Genomic DNA, 19,896 nt, shown 5'->3' with positions numbered 1-19,896 from the left:
CAAAAGACACAAACCATCATAACAACATAATACTTCATACCTGTTTGGTTTATTATTTGAAGGGCAACAACCAAGCTTTTGTAATGGTTGAGGAGATGATAAAGAAGAACAATAATATGAAGTCGTATGATCAGGAAGCCATCGAGTAATAAGAATTTTTTTATTATTCTTAGCATGATTGTAATGCTTTGCCTTAAAGTGGTCTGAGGTGATCAATGTCTTCCAAAATTTTGAAGCACATTTAAATCGAAGAAGAGACTGAACAGATAATTTGATGAGAATTTCCACAATTATTTCCTCGGGAAAGTAGATTTCAATGGCCTAGATAGAATAATTAAAACAAGTGTTAATAGACTTAACTACGTGTGCAATGTTGAGCCACACAAATTATTTGCAATAAACAAATAATGAAAGAAAATTAATTTAAAACAAGAAATAATAACAATTGTGCATGATAAAACTCACCCAATCAATATCCATCTGATTTATCTCCTCTATTATATTTTTTGACTGCTTTCCTGCATTCAAAAAATTGAATTTTAGCTATAGCTAGTGTGTACTAAACTTTCGTTATGAACACTAATATTTTGTTATGAACCATAAGGATCTATTGTATGCAATATTTGTTTCCACAACTCAAACTTGTGACCTTATAGTCTACATAGGTCACATAATTGCAACTTTATTAGTAATTACATCAAGATTCTACTTCGATAGTCAAACAAGAACAAAAAAAATATACCTTCATTGTGTAGAAACATCTCCTTGTTCTTTTTTGATGAAGTTCCACTAAAAAAGCAGTGGAAGGTCATTATTGATTTGAAAAATTTAGCCTTTTTTCCCATCTTTAGAGCTTTCTCTATTTGCAATTATGTGACCTATGAATTTCCCGTAGTTATTAAGAAGAAATAAAAACGAAAAATGAATTTCTTTTAACAAATAGTAAATAAAAAGAGGAAGGAAGAACTAAAATAGGAGATTGATACTATTAATTAGGAGACGGATAACAATCAATATAATGACCAACCAATTAAGAGAAAATCATGGGATTGATATATTTAAGGAAAATATAATGTTAATTAATTGATTAAAAATTATTTGAATTCATTTTTCGTTGTATTTCTTAATTAATTTATTATTTGTTAGATATTGTACTATTCGTCTAGAAAAATATATTACAAAAACTACATATTCCAAAAACAAAATAGATTTAAGAAATAAGAATAATAATTATTTTTTTAACAAAAACGATTTTCAATTTATTTTATTTTTAGAAAAAACAAAATGATATCAATCTTCAGTATAAAAAAAAACATAGAAAAAGGATGAAACAAGAACCAAAATAGGAAAAATAGGAGATTGATACGGTTAATTAGGAGATTGACAATAACCAAAATAGTGACCAACCACTAAAATAGATTTGATGGCCAATCTAAAATTTAAATTCAATGGGTTATATGTATTTTAGTATTAAAAATATTGAATTCAAATGAATTTAACCTTATTGGATTACATATATGTTTCATATAATTAATATTTTTTTGCTCGGATTAAGATGTAATATTTTCTCATTAATAAATTATGATAGACATGAATGGTGCTATTATGTACGTGGTTATTTCGTGGGGGGTTTAATAGATAATTTTGAGTGGAGATTTGGTTACACTATCAAATATGGACTTTACTATAACTTACATAAATAGTAAGTAGTAAAATTACATCTTACTCCTATTCTTTTTCTAATTATAATAATCTCTTAATTTTTACATAATTCGGATACATAATTCATTATTCAGATACATTAATGTTAATACATTATGTATCAAGTTATTACGCTGAAAAAGGGAAAAAACAGAAAATTTAATTAAAATCCTATAAATTACGCTTATACGATTTTTCTTACTGTCAATCAATCAATCGCAAATTCTAAAAGAACCAAAAAGTTCAAAAAATCAAATTTCTTCTCCATATTCATTGTTCATCGAAGAACCATTCAAATTAGATTCAAATTTGATGAGATACATGATGAATAGTTGTTGGGACAAACAATTTCTTTTGTGAGTCTCAAATCTATCATCGCAGGAGATCGATGAGATAAGGAAAGTTAACAAAACCACACTTAAGATCCTTAACAACAACATTCTTAACGTTGAACTCAACATTGTCACCAGAGAGTGCCTCATGAAGAGATACATAGCTTTGGTGGATTATCTATCACTTTTATAATGTTGTCTAATCGTTTTTTAAATTGTGTTTTCGATATAGATGGATTTATCAATACATGGCTATTTATATATCTTGTTTAAATTGATAAGTGTTGTACTTCTACTAGATACATTAATTAAGAAATTGTTGCCCATAAAATGTTAGGTTTGAGATCGATACATTATTGTTTGGTAATTGGTATGTATCAGATACATTTAGTATAATTTTGAATTTACGTATCATACCTAAAAAATTAGTGCATGAAACATTATTATACATGTAATTGTTTCAAATAATATTTTTGTGTGTGATACATAACACAAAGTTTATGTATCAAGTACATTTATATTAAACATGCTAAACACTAATCGAAGATTCAACATCATTAGAGTTATATATCAGTATCTTAAAAATGAAGATACATTGCATAAAACAAAGGCTATTATAACAGTGACGTATCAGATCAATGATAACACTAACAAAGACTAATTTAAGAATCAAAATAAACGAGATACATTGAAAATTTGTATCTTTGATAGTGATGGTAGTGCAATGGCAAATCCAATATTTTTTTTTATTTTTTTATTTTTTTTGTCATTTTTCAACATTAGATTTATAACTCGAGCATGCATCCTTCTTCAACATTTCTCTGCTCTCAAATTCTCCATGATTAATGGGTCGTTTCAATCGATTTTCATAACAGTTTTCATCATCATAATTAAATTTGGTAGAATTTTTGTATCAAGTATCAATACTAATTAAGGCTACGTATCAAAATTAATATTTGAACACGATACATTGTGCATGATAAAATTGTAATGTATCATAATGTTGAAACGAAGGCATTATACATTAGTTTAAGAAACAAAATCAACTAGATACATTAAAAATCTAAACCCATATGTATTAGAAAAGATGAACAACCACGAAAAAACATAACAATTATATGCGTGTATGTTGTGTCGTATGTATACACTACAACAAAAATAACTTCTAGCAGCAATAAATATTGACATTAATAAAGAGAGTTAAAAATTTTACCGACATTAGTTAAGTGTCATTAGAACCAATGTCGTTAAAGACTTTATGGACACATAAAAAGAGTGTTAATTGCCGCTAAAATACATAATTAGCGGCAATTAAAATTAATTACCGCTAATGATCATTTTTGATGTAGCGATATTATTGTATCTCCACTGATACATTATCATTATTTAGAGCCCACTACACATATTTTGAGTTGAATAATGTTTTTGAGTTTAATTAACACAAATTGCTATAGATATAAAACACAATTCAATTTGTGGATTTTACCAAAATAAAATAAAGGATTCGGAAATTCTTTTCAATAATCTACTTACAACTAAGCAAACTTATTTTGACATATAAATAATAATGGGGAACCTTCACTCGTAACGACTAAAAAATAACTTAATTATGCTTCATAACTATAGTTTACTAATTACGATCCGTAGCTACATGATATAGGGAGGAGAGTGGCGTGCGAGATGTGGAAAGGGAGGAGAGAGGCGAGAAAGAGAGGACAGAGAGTGGGAGAGAGGTGAATTGTATATGTATATCGGTTAGATAATTGTATAATTGAATAATGCAAAGTCTGGAATTATACAAATATGATAAAAACTCAAAATAACGAATTGATACAAACATAAACATATGAACTTTAAACAATTATACAAATTATATTATACAAATTACATTATATAAATTTATATTATACAAAATTCGAAAACTATACATTTATACAAACTTTAAAAAGTTATACAAAAAAAGATTAAATGTATATGGTGATAAAACAGAAAAACCAAAGGAAATCATTGTCATATACAAATATAAAAAATTGTATACAAATATTTAAATAAAAATAAACATAAAACACATGTATTTCGTTATTTAAATATTTTTTAAATAAGTAAAAGGTAGATGGATTGGGTCAGCAGTAACAGAAGAGAATCTGAGTCTCCACTCACCCTGCCACACAGTCCATTCATGGTGTGAATTTAATTTATATGATGTAATTTTGACTATATAGGGGAAAAATTACTCTATTCAACGGATATTTTTTATTCCATGGACTATTTTGATTAATGCATCCTATCAACGGGTCTTAAAAGTAATATATTTTTGAAGGATATGACACTAGTATAACATTTATTTTTAAGAAGTTCAAGCAATATAGTTAATAGTACTTGTTGGAGGACTATTTGTCTGATAAATGATTTGCTTGTGAACTATACTTAAATGTAATTAACTTTCCTGTTTCTTCACCATTGAGGCTGTTGTTAGTCAAGAAATTTGTATACCATTTTGCTGAAAGCTTGGGAACTCGATCTAAAGTGGCGCGATCAACGTAGTATAACCCAAATTTCAGCTCGTATCCACTAGTCCACTCGAAATTATCCATCAGGCTCCAAATGAAATAACCACGTACATCAGCACCCTTCCTGTAAATGCCATACAAAGGCATCAAAGATTCAGTCATTACTTCATTTTGCGTAAAATTTTGGGTTGGTTGAGTCATGACTCGTTTATTAATTTGTCACTTCTTGACTCGTCTAAATTTGACCCAACATGTTGTTTTGGTACGAGAACATGGGAGGGGAGTACAATTACCTGATCGCTCGAGCCAATGATGCAAGATATGATTTATGGAATTCAACTCGCTTAGTATCATTTTGTAGCTCATCCGCTTGTGCAGTAGTAGGATTCAGAGAAGCGTAGCCTGCAATGTACCTCATAAATCAGTTTTTCGACAAAATTATAAGCATATGAATATGCAAGGAAAACGAGGCTCGATTATTTACCATTTTCAGTGACAAACATAGGTTTGTTATGATATCTCTTCTTCATATAGTCCACAATCTCCTCCATTCCATTAGGAACGACAAAAAATCGAGGCATTCCTGTCTATGGAAAACAGGATAATAAGCATATCATGACGAGAGAAAGCAGAGTTAAGGATAACGAAACAATTTCATACCGGTTCTCCAATAGAAACGCCATCTTTCTCTGCTAGAGTAATGAGATAGCCATGGATAGGGTGGTCTCCACCCGCAATGCAACTAGAATTGGAGCAAACACAGCTAGAATAAATGCAATCTTTTGCATACAGAGTGCCATAGTGGTTTATTCCCATGAAATCAATACTATCTTTAATAAGCTTTCGTTCATCTGAGGTGAACCTCGGTAGTGCATCTAGAAGATATTTACGCATTTCTGGAGGGTAATCTCCGTGTACTAAAGGATCGAAAACCCTGAGATAAGAGGTTAATAGCATGTCAAGATTTATGCTACTGTCAATGCGTGAACGAGCTTGTAAAGGCCAAGTTTTAAGCCAGTAAGACTAACCAAGCAGCGGTAAATAGCACAGCCCTATTAGCAGCATCACGATCAATGTCATTATTCCTTAACGGTTTATACATAAATGAATGCACAACAATTCCAATCAATCCCCTATGTTTAGGCTGCATCAAATTCGGGTAAGCTCATGTTACACTATTTGAGAAGATATGTGAAAGCAGATCCTTACCTGAAAATGCTCGCGATATAGTTTTGCAGCCTTGGCATGTGCCAATAACATGTTATGCATTGCAACAAGAGGTTCGGTATCAGAATTTCCAGCTGAACAGTTGCCAAAAGGCGGGGAGCAACGAGCAGGAGGGTACACTCCCCTCACATAGGCCATTTCTGCAAACATGTTTGGCTCATTGATTGTGGTCCAATACTTCACTCTATCACCAAAACTCGCAAAACAAATCTGAGCAAAATACGAAAATTCTTCCCTATAGAGAAAAAATGGGACACAATTAAAAAACGGACATCCTTAAGATCGCTATCAAATGTACCATACCTAGTATTTACACAAAGAAACATACTGCATGACAGGATTAAGCCATCCCCCATATTTTTCCTCGAGTTCATGTGGATGGTCGTGGTGATTAAGAGTCACAAAAGGTGTTATTCCTGCAATTATACGTCAAATTTCTGTTATCTAACCACAACATCCATGAATTTACTAAGCCAAAATTTGTACTATCTGCAAACATTACACCTTTGAGTAAGAGAGAATCAATGAGTTTGTTGTAGAACGTAACGCCAGCAAGATTTACTTTACCAAACCTTCCTCCTATCACAATTCAAAAAAACGTAAACAAAATAAGTACTGATCCGATCAAGACAGCAATCGAGGGAACAAAATACAAACAAAAGCATAACGGAAAGTACTAGGAAGGACTCTGCTCCACGAGATAGAGAAACGATACGAATTCAAGCCAATAGAGTGCATTAACTCAACATCTTCCTGCAATTATTCATAGAATCAGAAAGTAAAGTTAATTTCTTTTAAGAAAACTATTCAAAATCCAGATATTCGACCTGAAATCTATGGTAATGATCATCCGCTATATCTCCAGAATCTCCATTATTTATCCTTCCTGAAACCATTTAAAAGTCGAAAATCTTTCTCAGTGTATGCATAAAACAACTAAATCAAATAGACTTCAGAAAAAAGATAACTAAGAAATGGAGCTTGGCTAATTTCAACATAATAGCTAGTTCTAAATCCCCAACAAATGTGGCATCTAACACCCCTGCACATCCAAGACTAGACATCTAGAGGGTCGACAATATAACCAACCAAGGGCGGAGCCAGTAAGATTACACTGTTTATACATAGTTAAAATTATTAGGTATACATAGTAAATGTTAAACCCCTTTGACTTCTTCGTATGTGTACTTGTTCATATAATTTTGAATCTACTTAGTAAAAATCTTGGTTCCACCATTGCGCCCCGTGTTGGGGTTCAACATCCGGTGAACTACGAAATTGGAATGAATCTGGACAAAAACATGAAGCCATTTTGTTTCCCTAGGGGTACGTGAAACAGTTGGGAGCAATGAAGTAAGTTACTTGACTGCAGCCAACCATAGACGATAGAATGACAAGGCCGAAATTTTAACTCTAGTATGACAAGAAAATAACATTCGGCCTAACTCAATCCAACAGTTAATTCACGAGGTGAGTAATTTACCGTTAGTATGACTAAAAACATCCCAATTACTCAACCCTTTTCCATCTTCAAGAAATCCCCCTTCAATCTGGAAAAAAAAAAAAAGGGAATTAAATAATATCCAAAAAATGAAAATAATTTTAGTGAAAAAGTGATAAATAAAATAGAAGAAAATACTTGATAAGCTGAAGTAGTAGTTCCAAATAAAAACCCATCTGGAAATTCTGATTTCTTCAAAATTTTCTGTTCCTCAAATGAATTTACAAGTACAAATAGTAGTAAACACAGAAAAAATAAGCAACTGAAATAATTAGTACTGCTAATCTTCATCTGGGGTTTAAAAAATTAACCCAAAATAATTAGCAACTATTTTTGTTGAGAACTAAATCCACTAAATATCAACTATTTATGTGAATTGCTCTAAAAGGAAATATCAATAATTTGAAGGTAGATGGAGTTAGTGATTTTTTTGTACCAAAAATAGCCTTTATACTTGCAATAGGGGAGACAAGGAGAATAGTGAATGGAAAAACGTAGCATCTACTGGGACCATATAATACAATTCTGAATTAAATTTTATTCATATTTTTAAAAGTCGTGCAAATTTAGCTTTTAAAAAATTATCCTTCCAACAACGGTTACATTATTCTAACATTTCTAATGACCGCAAAATAAATCGTATAATTGTTATGTATTGTTTCATAATATATTATATTGTATTATAATATATTGTTTTAATTAATACAATGTTTAAAAAGATTGTATCGTTCTCCGTCGTTACATAATGTCACACGTTCATATATTTTATTTAAATTAATAATACAATACAACGGATAACAACCGTATAATTATTAAATTATGATCTTAAAACTTGATGTTAAAAAAATATATATAAATAAAAAAGGTCATCAAGGAGTAGGTGTTGATGAATATAAAATCAGGGGTAGGTGAGTGTGCATATCAATTATATAATTTCATTTTATAATATGATAAATCAAATAAACAGCTGGTCCAATAAATGACATTAAATTACAGTACTTTTAGGTAGAATATTTGTATTTTGATTGTTGAATTGAGTGTTTATATCTTCAACAAAACAATTTGTGTTAATTATAGGGATAAGAGTCTGAAAAATACCTCAATTTTGATCGAATTTGTTGTTGCGATACTAAACTTTCATGAGGACCTATTACCTCCCTAGACTATTTAATACCGTATTTTAAACATATATTTTTGCCCACGTGGACATAAAAAATAATGCAAAATTATAAATAGTAATGTGTCCACGTGGGCACATATATACCTTTAAAATACACTATTAAATAGTTCAAGGGGTAAAAAATACGGTATTAAATAGTCTAGGGAGGTAATAGATCCTCATGAAAGTTTAGTATCACAACAACAAATTCGACCAAAATTGGGATATTTTTTAGACGTTTATCCCTTAATTAAACTCAAAAACTCTTATTCAACTCTAAGTATCTGTAGTGGCTTTAAACAATGATGATGTATCAGTGGACATACAATGATATACACACGACATACAAAAATATAATTGTAATTTGTATGTTTTTCTATATGTCACTTGTTTGGTTTACTAGATTGTACATATTTTGTGAAAAAGCTAAATCGATTAATTTCACCCCTAATTTTATATAATTTTTAGGTAAAGTCCCATCAATATATCATCTTATAAATATCATTTTATATCAATTGCCATTGATGGACCTCTTTAGGAAATAATTGGGCCTGGGATAGTATGGGCCTTGAAAGATTCAACTGATGTACCTTTAGTTTGTTTTTCCAAGCCCAAGTAGGCTAGAGTCCAACTCGGAGGCTACCTGCTACGGTAGATATCAAATTATTATATTGAAATCCAATTTCTTTACATCATAATTTGGGAAAATTACAGAAATCACATACTTTTAAGACAAAATTACAATTTATCCCTTAAAAGTTTATAATTACAGAAATCCCTCAAACGGATACAATAATATAAGCGTTGATACATTAATCTAATGCGCGAGATACATTGATAGTTAAGTAAGATACATTACATTTTGTACATGATAGATACACTAATCTGATGCGTGAGATACAATAATATAAGCGCTGATACATTAATGTGATGCGCGAGATACACTAATTTGATGCGCGAAAATGAGGGATTTTGAAAATTTGTAAAACTTATAGGGGATAATGGTAATAAGTAAACTAAAATGTGGGATTTCTGTAATTTTTCCTAATTTTAATATTGTCGTATTTATTATGCATTTTTTTGAAAAAAATTATACCCGATACGATATTTGGTATTCATAAAAAAAATGTTGAATATCATACTTAAATGTATAATTGCATATAATTTGTATATAAAATCATAATACCAATAAATTTATAAATTAGTATTGGTACAAAACTAATTGTTTAGTCGTTGGAACTATCACTATTCTATCTTTATTGAAATGTTATTGTTTGTGTAATTAATTAACGACGAAAATTGTTTGTATTTTATTTTCAATATTTTTTAATATATTTATAGTGTTTATATATGTATATATATATTTCCTCTTATCATATATTTTAAGACTTATTAATTTTCCTAATATATCTTACATATATTTTTCTCTTGTTATATATTTTAGGACTTCTTAAATCTTAAAATATTTTTTTACTATATATTTAGGACTTTTAATTATTAATTCTCCTGATATTTATTATCATATATTTTTTATTGCCATATCTTTATCATATAAAAATAAATTATAACAAGTAAAATTGAAAAACCAAAGTACCCTAACCCATAAATATTATATTATATAATAAAGTTTGACTATATATAACATGAAAAAAAAATTGATGAGAAAGTTATATCCTTCCAAGCTACAATTCCAAATCTTGGATTTACCCAAAGTGCACATAAATTGCATGATAACTTATTTGCGTTATTTCTCCGATTTCCATGGGAACACATCCACTAAATGTCAATATAATAATTCTCCTTGTGGTTATATTTTAGTTGACGAGAGTTAAATAATATAAATTTTGATCAATATTTTATAATTATTTTTTATTATATTAATATAATTTTCAAAGTTCATACAAAATTGACTTTCCATTATGTCACTGTAAAATTAAATGAGATAGTATTTATTTCTTGTCATGTGTATAGATAAACATATTAGATTGAAATTCATTTGCTGTTCAAAGATCAAGGTAAATAATTTTAACCAAAACATAAAAAGGAAAAAAATAATAATGGCAGCAAAGCTTTTTTGATGGTTTGAATCATTTGTATCCAAAAAAAATAAAAGATTAAACAATTTTAACCTCCAAAAACCAAAAAGAAAAAAAATAATAACTAATGACAGCAACTATATAAATATGTCCTTTATTTTGACTTCCACTTACATTTATGTCTTTTAATTTTTGATATGCATAAATAGGTATTTAAACTTGTATAAGATTGAACAAGTAGACACACAACTACTACTTGCGCATACTAAAGTTGAAAGACATAAATGTTAGTTGAAGTCAAGTTAAATGACATATCTATATATTATCAAAAACTTATTTGTGTTATTTCTCCTACTTCCATGGGAACACATCCACTAGATGTCAATATAATAGTCCTTTGTGCGCTTTTACTTGTCATACTTTGCTTAATGAGAGTTAAATTATACGAATTTTGACCAATTTTTAAGAATTATTTTCTCATCATATATATTAGATTAACATAATGATCAAAGTTCATTGCAGGTTTGACTTTTCGCAACGTAACTGTAAAATTAGAAAACTTGTCATATGATTAGAATTTTGACTATTTAACAATTAATTTTTAATCATAGTCAAAGTTCATCTGGATTTGACTTTCCGCAACGTAAGATAAATTATTTTTACCAAAAAAACAAAAAGGAAAAGAAAAATTAATGGCAGCAAAGCTTTTTTGATAGTTTGACATTTGATATCAAAAGATTTAAAAGATAAAAACAATTTTAACCCCCAAAAACTAAAAAGGAAAAAAATTAATAATATCAGCAACCACAAAAACCACCATCTTTTTTCCTTTCTTAATTTTGGTTAAAATTGTTTACTCTCTCAAAATTCTATATATACCTTATATTTGACTCTATTCATATCTTAAAATTTATAAATAAAATAATTATTCTACTATCAATCCTAGTAAAACTATAAGTCATCTCTGCATTGAGTTATAAATAAAATAATAATTTTACTATATGTGTCCCAGTAAAAAAATAAGTCATCTCACTCATCGGGAAATTAACAGCCCTAAAAGTGATTTAAGTAAATCATTTATTACACCTCCAAATATATCGTAACACGTATCATATCTCCTCCAAACTTTACGTATACCCAACAATATTTATCACCGATATATAAATACATCAAATTCTTCTCTATTTTCAATCCCTTTTTTTTTTTCTCTTTTCTTCTTCAAAGAAGAGAGGGGAAAAAAATTATTTATAAAAAAAATGGAGGATATACAAATTACTCAGCTGGAAAGTGCAGCCATCTTCAAGAAAACTAATTTTCCTGTCACTCTCAAGGTAATTAATTAATTTATTTATTAATTAATCTGATTAATGTTAAATTTATAAATTATTTTGATGATTTGGTGGTAGGTCTTTTGATTTTTTCCAGAAAATTACATGCATGTATCCGTTTAATCTAAATTAATGAAAAAAGAAAGCTACATTCTTGTTTAAACACATTGATTTTGTGTTTTATTAGTTCTATCGTTTAAAATTTGTCCAATTTCTTCTTTGTAAAAAATAAATTGTTTTTAATTCAAAGGGTGTGTTTGGTATGAAGTTATTTTATTTTTTTGATGGAAATGTTTTTCAGGAAAATAAGTAAGTTTGTCACTTATTTTTTTTGTGTTCTATTTGATTTTACTTGATCAAAGTTGACTTGGCACTTTCCTTAAGAAAATATTTTATTAAATTAACCTTATTTATTATGTTGGAAATCTAAATTTGACTAGTAAAATTAATAAATTTCTCTTTTAAGTTGCTAGAATATACAAGTAAAAAAACGTAACGGGTGGAGTATATTATATAGCTATAAATATTCAATGTTGAATCCTAGTTAATAGTAGTCCCGCTGTCTATTTTTACTCGTTCAGTATTGACTTGGCATAGAATGATAATTTTATTATATCACCATTTGAAATATAATAAATTCAATGCTTTGGAAAGTAAACTCTGTCTATTTTTACTCATTCAGTATTGACTTGTAACACCCTTAAGGAGCAATAACCCAGAATGATAATTTAGTAAATTAATAACTATGTGATAAATTATTTGTGTTTCTCTATACTGGACAACTATTTTAAGTATGGTAGACGACTAAAACGGGTTATCTTTTGGTTTCCTATCATGGTTTTGATGTTGTGAAGTCTAAATTTGTGTTATGTTATTTGTTTCACAATGTGCAGTTTGAAAATGTTGTGTACAAGATTAAGCCAAAGACTGAAGGGATGTTCAACAATTCCTCTAAATCACAAGAAGAGAAAATAATCTTAAGAGGTATAACCGGTATAGTCTTCCCCGGTGAAATGCTGGCCATGTTAGGCCCCTCTGGGAGTGGTAAAACAACGTTGTTAACAGGGTTAGGAGGTCGTCTAAGTGGTCGTCTTGAAGGTACTATAACTTATAATGGAATGCCCTTCAAAAATGCTATGAAGCGTTACACCGGATTTGTTACTCAAGACGATGTTCTTTACCCTCATCTAACTGTCACAGAAACACTGGTATACACTGCCTTGCTTCGGTTGCCTAAAACCTTATCACACATGGAAAAAGTCGCGCATGCTGAGGCTGTAATTTCTCAATTGGGATTAATGAAATGCAAGGATAGTATCATTGGAGGTCCGTTATTGAGGGGGATTTCTGGAGGGGAAAGGAAAAGAGTCAGCATTGGACAAGAAATGCTTATTAATCCGAGCTTGTTGTTTTTGGATGAACCAACATCAGGCCTTGATTCAACAACGGCTCAAAAGATTGTGTCGACTCTATGGGAGTTAGTGAACGGTGGGAGAACGATTGTGATGACAATACATCAGCCTTCAAGTAGACTGTTTTACATGTTCCACAAAGTTTTGTTATTGTCTGAAGGAAATCCCCTGTACTTTGGCAGAGGTGAAGATGTTATGGCATATTTTTCAAGCATTGGATTTTCACCCTCTGTTGCTATGAATCCCTCCGACTTCTTGTTAGATCTTGCAAATGGTATGTTCATCTATGTTTTATGTTATTTTTATATATTGTCTCACATCTCTGCCCTTACAGAGGATATCTCTATAGAAAATGACAATGTCACACACAATTGGGCGTGTTATATATACATTGTCTTATAGCAAATGTCAAATATACATTCGTTGTGATCAATTTGTGCAGGTGTTATAGATGATCCACAAGAAGATCAAGCATCAATCAAGCAGACTCTAGTAACTGCGTTCAAAACCAATCTGTTGGATGGAGTGAAGGAAGAATTGCAAAAATATGATGATAGCGAAGATCATGAAAAGTTACAAAAAGGGAAACTCGATCGATGGTCAAACACATGGTGGAACGAATCTGTTGTGTTGTTTAGAAGAGGAATGAAAGAACGAAAACACGATTCCTTCTCATTCCTCAAGGTTGGACAGGTCCTTATTGTATCTATATTGTGTGCAATGTTATGGTGGCGATCGAGTGACATACAGGATCAGGTATTCTCTACTTCCTCTGCATTACAATTCTTGCATTATTAACGTATGCATTACAACTAGTCTTTGAGCCAACGTAACGACTCCTAAGAGTTGTAATTTTGTCAATTGATGCAGACTGGGCTCATGTTCTTTATCACTTCATTTTGGGGCTTCTATCCTCTTTTCCAAGCTATTTTCACGTTCCCACCAGAACGAATGATGTTGGAGAAGGAACGATCCTCAGGTATGTATCGACTCTCTTCATACTTCATGTCAAGAATTGTTGGTGACCTTCCAATGGAGCTAGTACTTCCAACTGTTTTCGTCATCATAACATACTGGACAACGGGCCTAAAACAATCCCCAGTGAATTTTTTCTCTACCTTGTTCACCGTCCTATATGGTGTACTAGTAGCACAAGGCCTTGGACTTGCAATTGGCGCGATGATCATGGATCTAAAATCAGCTACTGTACTCGCCTCAGTGATCATGCTATCGTTCACTCTAGTCAGTGGATTTTTCGTTCAGCATGTTCCTAGCTTCATTAGCTGGTTAAAATACATATCGCTTAGCCAGTATACGTTCAAGCTCTTGATAGGGTCACAGTATGAGGCAGATGAAATGTATCATTGTGGCATAGTGGATGCAGCTTGTTACGTGCATGACTTCCCCGCGATAAAGTCTGTAGGGCTTGGAGGTAAAGCGATATCAGTCGTTGCATTGACTATAATGCTTGTGGGATATAGGTTGTTGGCATATTTGGTACTTACAAGGATTGGTGTGACAAAGAAATAGATGTTAGTGATCGTCTGATAATGAGGAAGGAATATTCGTCTTTCTGCTAATCAGGATGGATTTGAGTTTTTCTTCATATTTGGAAGTCCAATAGATTTCAGAGTTGAGATATCATCTTTACCTTACTTTAAAACTTAGGTACAATGTAGAATGGCATAAAGATATACTATTGACAAATTTGAAAGTTGATCCAAATTGTAATTTTTGATTTGTCATCATATACAATTTAGACATTAAACTTTTGTATGTGTTTTATTTTCAGCTTCAATATGATTGTAGTAGTAACATATTGTTTTTAGTACTTGGCCAACATCTATTCTCTTGTTAAAGATCAGCTGATCAGAGAAAAAAGAAGTAAAGAAGATATTAGTTGTTTTTTTCATATATTTTGGATGGAAAGTATTGACAACAAAGACATGTTTGGACCAAACTATTAATTGCGACATTTTTATTCATTTTACATAGTTTAAGAGCATTTTTTTTAATCAAATTATTGATGAGGATATTTTTGAATCAAGGTATTTTTGTTTATTTCACTTAGTTTATGGATATTTTTGACACTTTTATTTTTTTTTTAAAAATTACTACTTTGGTAAGTTTGGTCTTTTCCACTATAAAGCAAAATATTTTCCTTTTCTCTTGTTTAGCAGAGGCAGTATGAGAGGTTTCTGATTCCAATTTTCTGACAAAATTAATAAATTTGGATTCAATATGTCAAAAGTATATCATATAGTAAGTGCTAGAAATCTTAAAGATCGAGCTCTGTCTACTTTAAATTATGAATTTGTCTCTACATAGAAAAGTAATTAATATCAAATGGACCTTTAGCATATCTTAATTTCAAAAAGTCAGTTCATAAAATGACAATTATTCAAGACAATATAAGGAGACTAAATAACCACATGTGATTTTCTAGACTAGTATGGATTATATAAAATAGAGCTTAATATCAAGTAAAAATCATGAATTGAGATGTTTTTGACTTTATACTGTAATTTAAAAAAATGAAACTCAGGTTTAACTAACTTCAGAAACTAGCTCTTGATATGAGAATTATCTGTCTAAAATCATATAAGAAAATCAAATAACTAGTCTCTCATCAATGTGGAAACTCAATACTATTGAAATTCGAACTCGTGACCGTAATCATTGAGAAATACAAATCAAATATATAACTAGTCTTTCATCGATGTGGAAACTCAATACTAATAAAATTCAAACTCGTGACACTAATCATTATGAAATACAAACCAAATAGCACACAATAAAAAATGAGAAATGGAAGTTGCAAAAGAGATGGAACAAATTAAGATAAGGTCTTAATAATTGGAAAGAAAATAGGGGGCACAACAAAAAGGGTGTATTAACCAGCTCATATACTACTAGATTCATCTAATTGGGGCATGTACATATATAACTTATCCGACCACAATCTCTGCACCTATTACTATGTTAAGTTTATAACCTAATTCTAAACAAAAGTTGATTTGTTTCTTTGCTATTTTTGAACTTCTAGTCCCCACATCATCACTATACACTATTTCCCTTGCTCTTTAATTTGTTCAACAAAAAGAAAAAGAATTGTTTATTCTAAGTTTACATTAATTGGGAGAGATTGTAGGTAGGGATAACAAAGTATCATTGATAAATCTAAGTCAAAATCAAGGGAAAGTTACAACGCAGTGTCTTGCGGTAATTTGGTTTACAGAATAAATGTACATAATATACAGATAGTGTATATTTTATTTTATATATATATACACATACAACATATAAATAAATAATATACATAGTCAAAATATATAAATTATGTATAATTCATCCATATTAATAAACTAGATATTCGAAAGATACATTTATCTAAGTTTCCCTAAAATCAATCCTTTTGTTTTATCTTTTCGTTAACTTTTAAAGGGTCAAAAAGTAGTTTGGTCTAAGTACAATCATATACTTTATGTTGATTTTCATTCAACCAAAAAATATATCCAAGTCTGAAACAAGTCATAGTATTCTTTTATCGTTTTGAATAAAAAGCATTCAAGGAAAAAAGCATCAAATTCTATATAGTAAATACAATCAAAGTCTTAATTGGCTATCAACTTAAAAGGATATATACCTCTTTTGAGTTTTATCCCAATTTATATTAATTTTGAGAGTTTTTTTCACGCAATTTATTTGTATGATGTCCTTGAAATATTTTCAAATTTTCATTCTTGTAATTTGTAGTTACTTATATGTAAATTATTTTGCAAAAACTATATGTTCAATGAACGGTCTCTTGAAATTCGTCATGTAAAATTGAAATAAAGGAGTACCTAAAATGAGGTCGGAAAAGCATATAGATATTATTTTTTTTGCACCAATAATTTTGAAATATTTCCATATTTATCTGTTGAGGAATGTGATACTTGTGTTGTTTATAAATGAACTCCTCCATTGGTCCAACCCTAATAATTTCAAAGAAAATTAGGCAACCTGCATACTTTTGTGGACCACTAATTAACATTTAATCATTGTTTTAGAAGCTATCCTATGTTTAATCACATTTTAATAAATAAATTAAATTTGAGAAAAAAATAATCATTTGTTCAAAGTTTTATTGTGTTTTAGTTAGAAATATGCATGTTTAAATTCATTTTCTGTATTAAAAACTAGCTAATTTTAATGACATTTCAAACAACGAACAAACTTAAATATCGATCTGATCGTTATCTTGTCCACCCTATTTTGGTTTGGATTAAATTGTACAATTCAAAAATTGAAATTGAACATGTAAATCTTAATCGAAAAATCAAATTCACACCCCTGGTGGACGATAAAATAGGTATGCATAGCTACCTAGAAATTAAAGATTCCTTTCTCGTATCGAAATGAAATGTGTTAGGACTATAATGGATAGAAGTGGATATCGTGCAATGAATGAGACTTTTTTTTTTTAATCAAAGATCTCGTACTCGAGTTTTAAGTATGAAATTTTTTTTTGATAGGAAACACTACATTTCGAATAAAACTCTACCCAACTCAAATTCAAATTAATTAAACTTTAATACGAGTATCAAATATCCGACGAAAAACCAAAAATAAAATAAAGTTGGTAGAAGTGAAATCAATAGATGCAATCTTGTTGGGAGCACCACCACCGAATGGGTCATGTAGTACGCGACCCGAATTTAGTCAGAGCTCCAATGTGGACTCCGAACACCGGTGAAAAACCAAAAAAAAAAATAGATGCAGAGCATATAGCCTATAACACTCGAGCGATAGTACAATGGGTACTAGTAATGTTTTTCTTGATGAGTCAATATAATTGGACGTTTAAGAACATACATAAAAGGTTTTTTAAAAACTTTGAACCAAAAGTATTTTATAGTTAAAATGTTTTTTTTATGATATCGGATATAACATAATTTGATTATCTAAATAAAATTTATTAATAAGTTTAAGGAATATGTTGATGTATTATATATATTTTTTCCTTATCGACCTTGCATCAAGGCTATATAAGTGAAGGTATTGGTGAAAAAATTAGCCCATAAAATTATAGGAAAAATTGCGTAATTACATGACTTAAGATAGCATAATCTTTAAAAATCCATACTCTTTGAATTAATTATAGAAATCTTTTTTGTCCTCTTCTCTCTCTTAACATCCGAACACATCACTTCATCTCTATCAAATACATTACAACTTTGTTTATGTACAATGTATCTGGTAAAAATATTATTATTGATGTTGATACGTAACTCAATTATTTCAAACTTGATTCAGTATGAATTTGATTTATAGTTATGTATCGTTTGCTATCTAACAGACGAAGAAATAATGTATCCGCGAGTTCTGAAAAATTCAAGATTATTATATTTCAAGAAACTATCAGGATAGAATGTAATTATCGTCCAAATTGTTAACGTTTTTGTACTTTATACAAAATTATATCCTATTCAACGTGCTCTAATTTGACCAAATAACTTTCGAATAGGTTAGTAACCCAAAAATTAATCAATTAAATCTATTTAAACCAGCTCAAATTCAACTCAATCCGTCTTCGTCTATCAATGTGGACTATCATTGGATATACAAGTGAAATTAATAGGTGCAGAGTATATAGTCACACTAACACACGTGCTGTAGTACAATACTCCCTCTTCCCTAATTATTTGTCCACTTTTGAAGTGACACATCTATTAAGAAAATAATAATTGATATAGTGAGTTTTTCATTTTACCCCTATTAATTATGAAGTAGATGAATTAAAAACTTAAGATTTTCAAAAAGTTCAATTAAAAACTTAAGATTTTCAAAAAGTTCTACATTTTTCAAAGTAATAATTGAGGGTATAATAAAGAAAAAAAGTTTGTCCTCTCTTGATTTGTCAAAATGGACAAGTAATTAGGGACAATTAAAAAATAAAAAATGAACAAGTAATTAGGAACTGAGGGAGTACTTTATAGTAATATTTTGATTGGTCGGTGTGACTCCTAGGTACAATCATTTATAGCATTGTCTGGTGTTGTAAAATATAATTTCCACGTGTAAGTAGATAAGGTCAAACTTCTTAATTAAGAAAGTTAACTAAATGATAAATAATTGTGATGACTATATAATACTATATAGTATGTCTTTTTCGTCTAGCAAATCAAATGTTGAGAATATTTGAGCTTTCATAATTTTCGTGTAGGAACAAGTAATTAAACAGTTCTAAATAAATCCAATTAAATCATAATCAAAAGTATATTAACAGAATGAAGTGTGCACGAAATAATTTTTAAAAGAAAAGATGCCACATACATACATATAACGTAGACATAAATTAAATGTAGTAAAGTATTACTCTAAAAAGATAGTCAAATGATCAATAATACATTACCTTCGTAGGATTATTCTTTTAGTTTTTTATTCTTTGATTTCTATTGTTCCTTATGATTTCGTGTAGTTTGATTATAATATTATTTTATTATAATACAGTTCTTTTACTAGTTGTTATTTTTGTTACTTTCGATCCTGTGTTGAACTTTATTATGTTGTTTTCTAGATTGTTTTTGTCTTGATCAGTATTACAGTATACAATTTATCAAAAATAATTTCTTTATCTACCTCTAATATAGAAATACAATCTAAGTATAATTTTAACTTTTTTTACACTCTACTTTATTGAGAATA

The 19,896-nt window shown here is 29.6% G+C and overlaps 2 protein-coding genes across 2 annotated transcripts; one reads left to right on the top strand and one right to left on the bottom strand.

The window, feature by feature from the left end:
• Positions 1–4,292: 4,292 nt before the first annotated feature.
• LOC125808044 (beta-glucosidase 18-like) lies at positions 4,293–7,653 on the bottom strand. The gene is made up of 12 exons (XM_049487826.1): positions 7,410–7,653; positions 7,254–7,320; positions 6,598–6,656; positions 6,448–6,523; positions 6,275–6,349; positions 6,099–6,186; positions 5,753–6,005; positions 5,572–5,687; positions 5,204–5,477; positions 5,028–5,130; positions 4,837–4,945; positions 4,293–4,667 (listed from the first exon to the last, which is right to left on the bottom strand). Exons 1-12 carry the CDS (start codon positions 7,560–7,562, stop codon positions 4,424–4,426), a joined length of 1,617 nt encoding a protein of 538 aa, XP_049343783.1. The 5' UTR covers positions 7,563–7,653; the 3' UTR covers positions 4,293–4,423.
• Positions 7,654–11,678: 4,025 nt separating this feature from the next.
• Positions 11,679–15,034, top strand: LOC125840236 (ABC transporter G family member 9-like). Its single transcript, XM_049519213.1, has 4 exons — positions 11,679–11,797; positions 12,688–13,480; positions 13,649–13,962; positions 14,077–15,034. The coding sequence occupies exons 1-4, from the start codon at positions 11,723–11,725 to the stop codon at positions 14,734–14,736; spliced, it is 1,842 nt and encodes a 613-aa protein (XP_049375170.1). The 5' UTR covers positions 11,679–11,722; the 3' UTR covers positions 14,737–15,034.
• The last annotated feature ends 4,862 nt before the right edge of the window (positions 15,035–19,896 follow it).

Source organism: Solanum verrucosum, unplaced genomic scaffold (assembly GCF_900185275.1).
Source record: "Solanum verrucosum unplaced genomic scaffold, falcon-dt-bn FXZP01000277.1, whole genome shotgun sequence".
In the NCBI taxonomy this organism is placed as follows: domain Eukaryota; kingdom Viridiplantae; phylum Streptophyta; class Magnoliopsida; order Solanales; family Solanaceae; genus Solanum; species Solanum verrucosum.
This window is presented reverse-complemented; position numbering and strand designations above follow the sequence as displayed.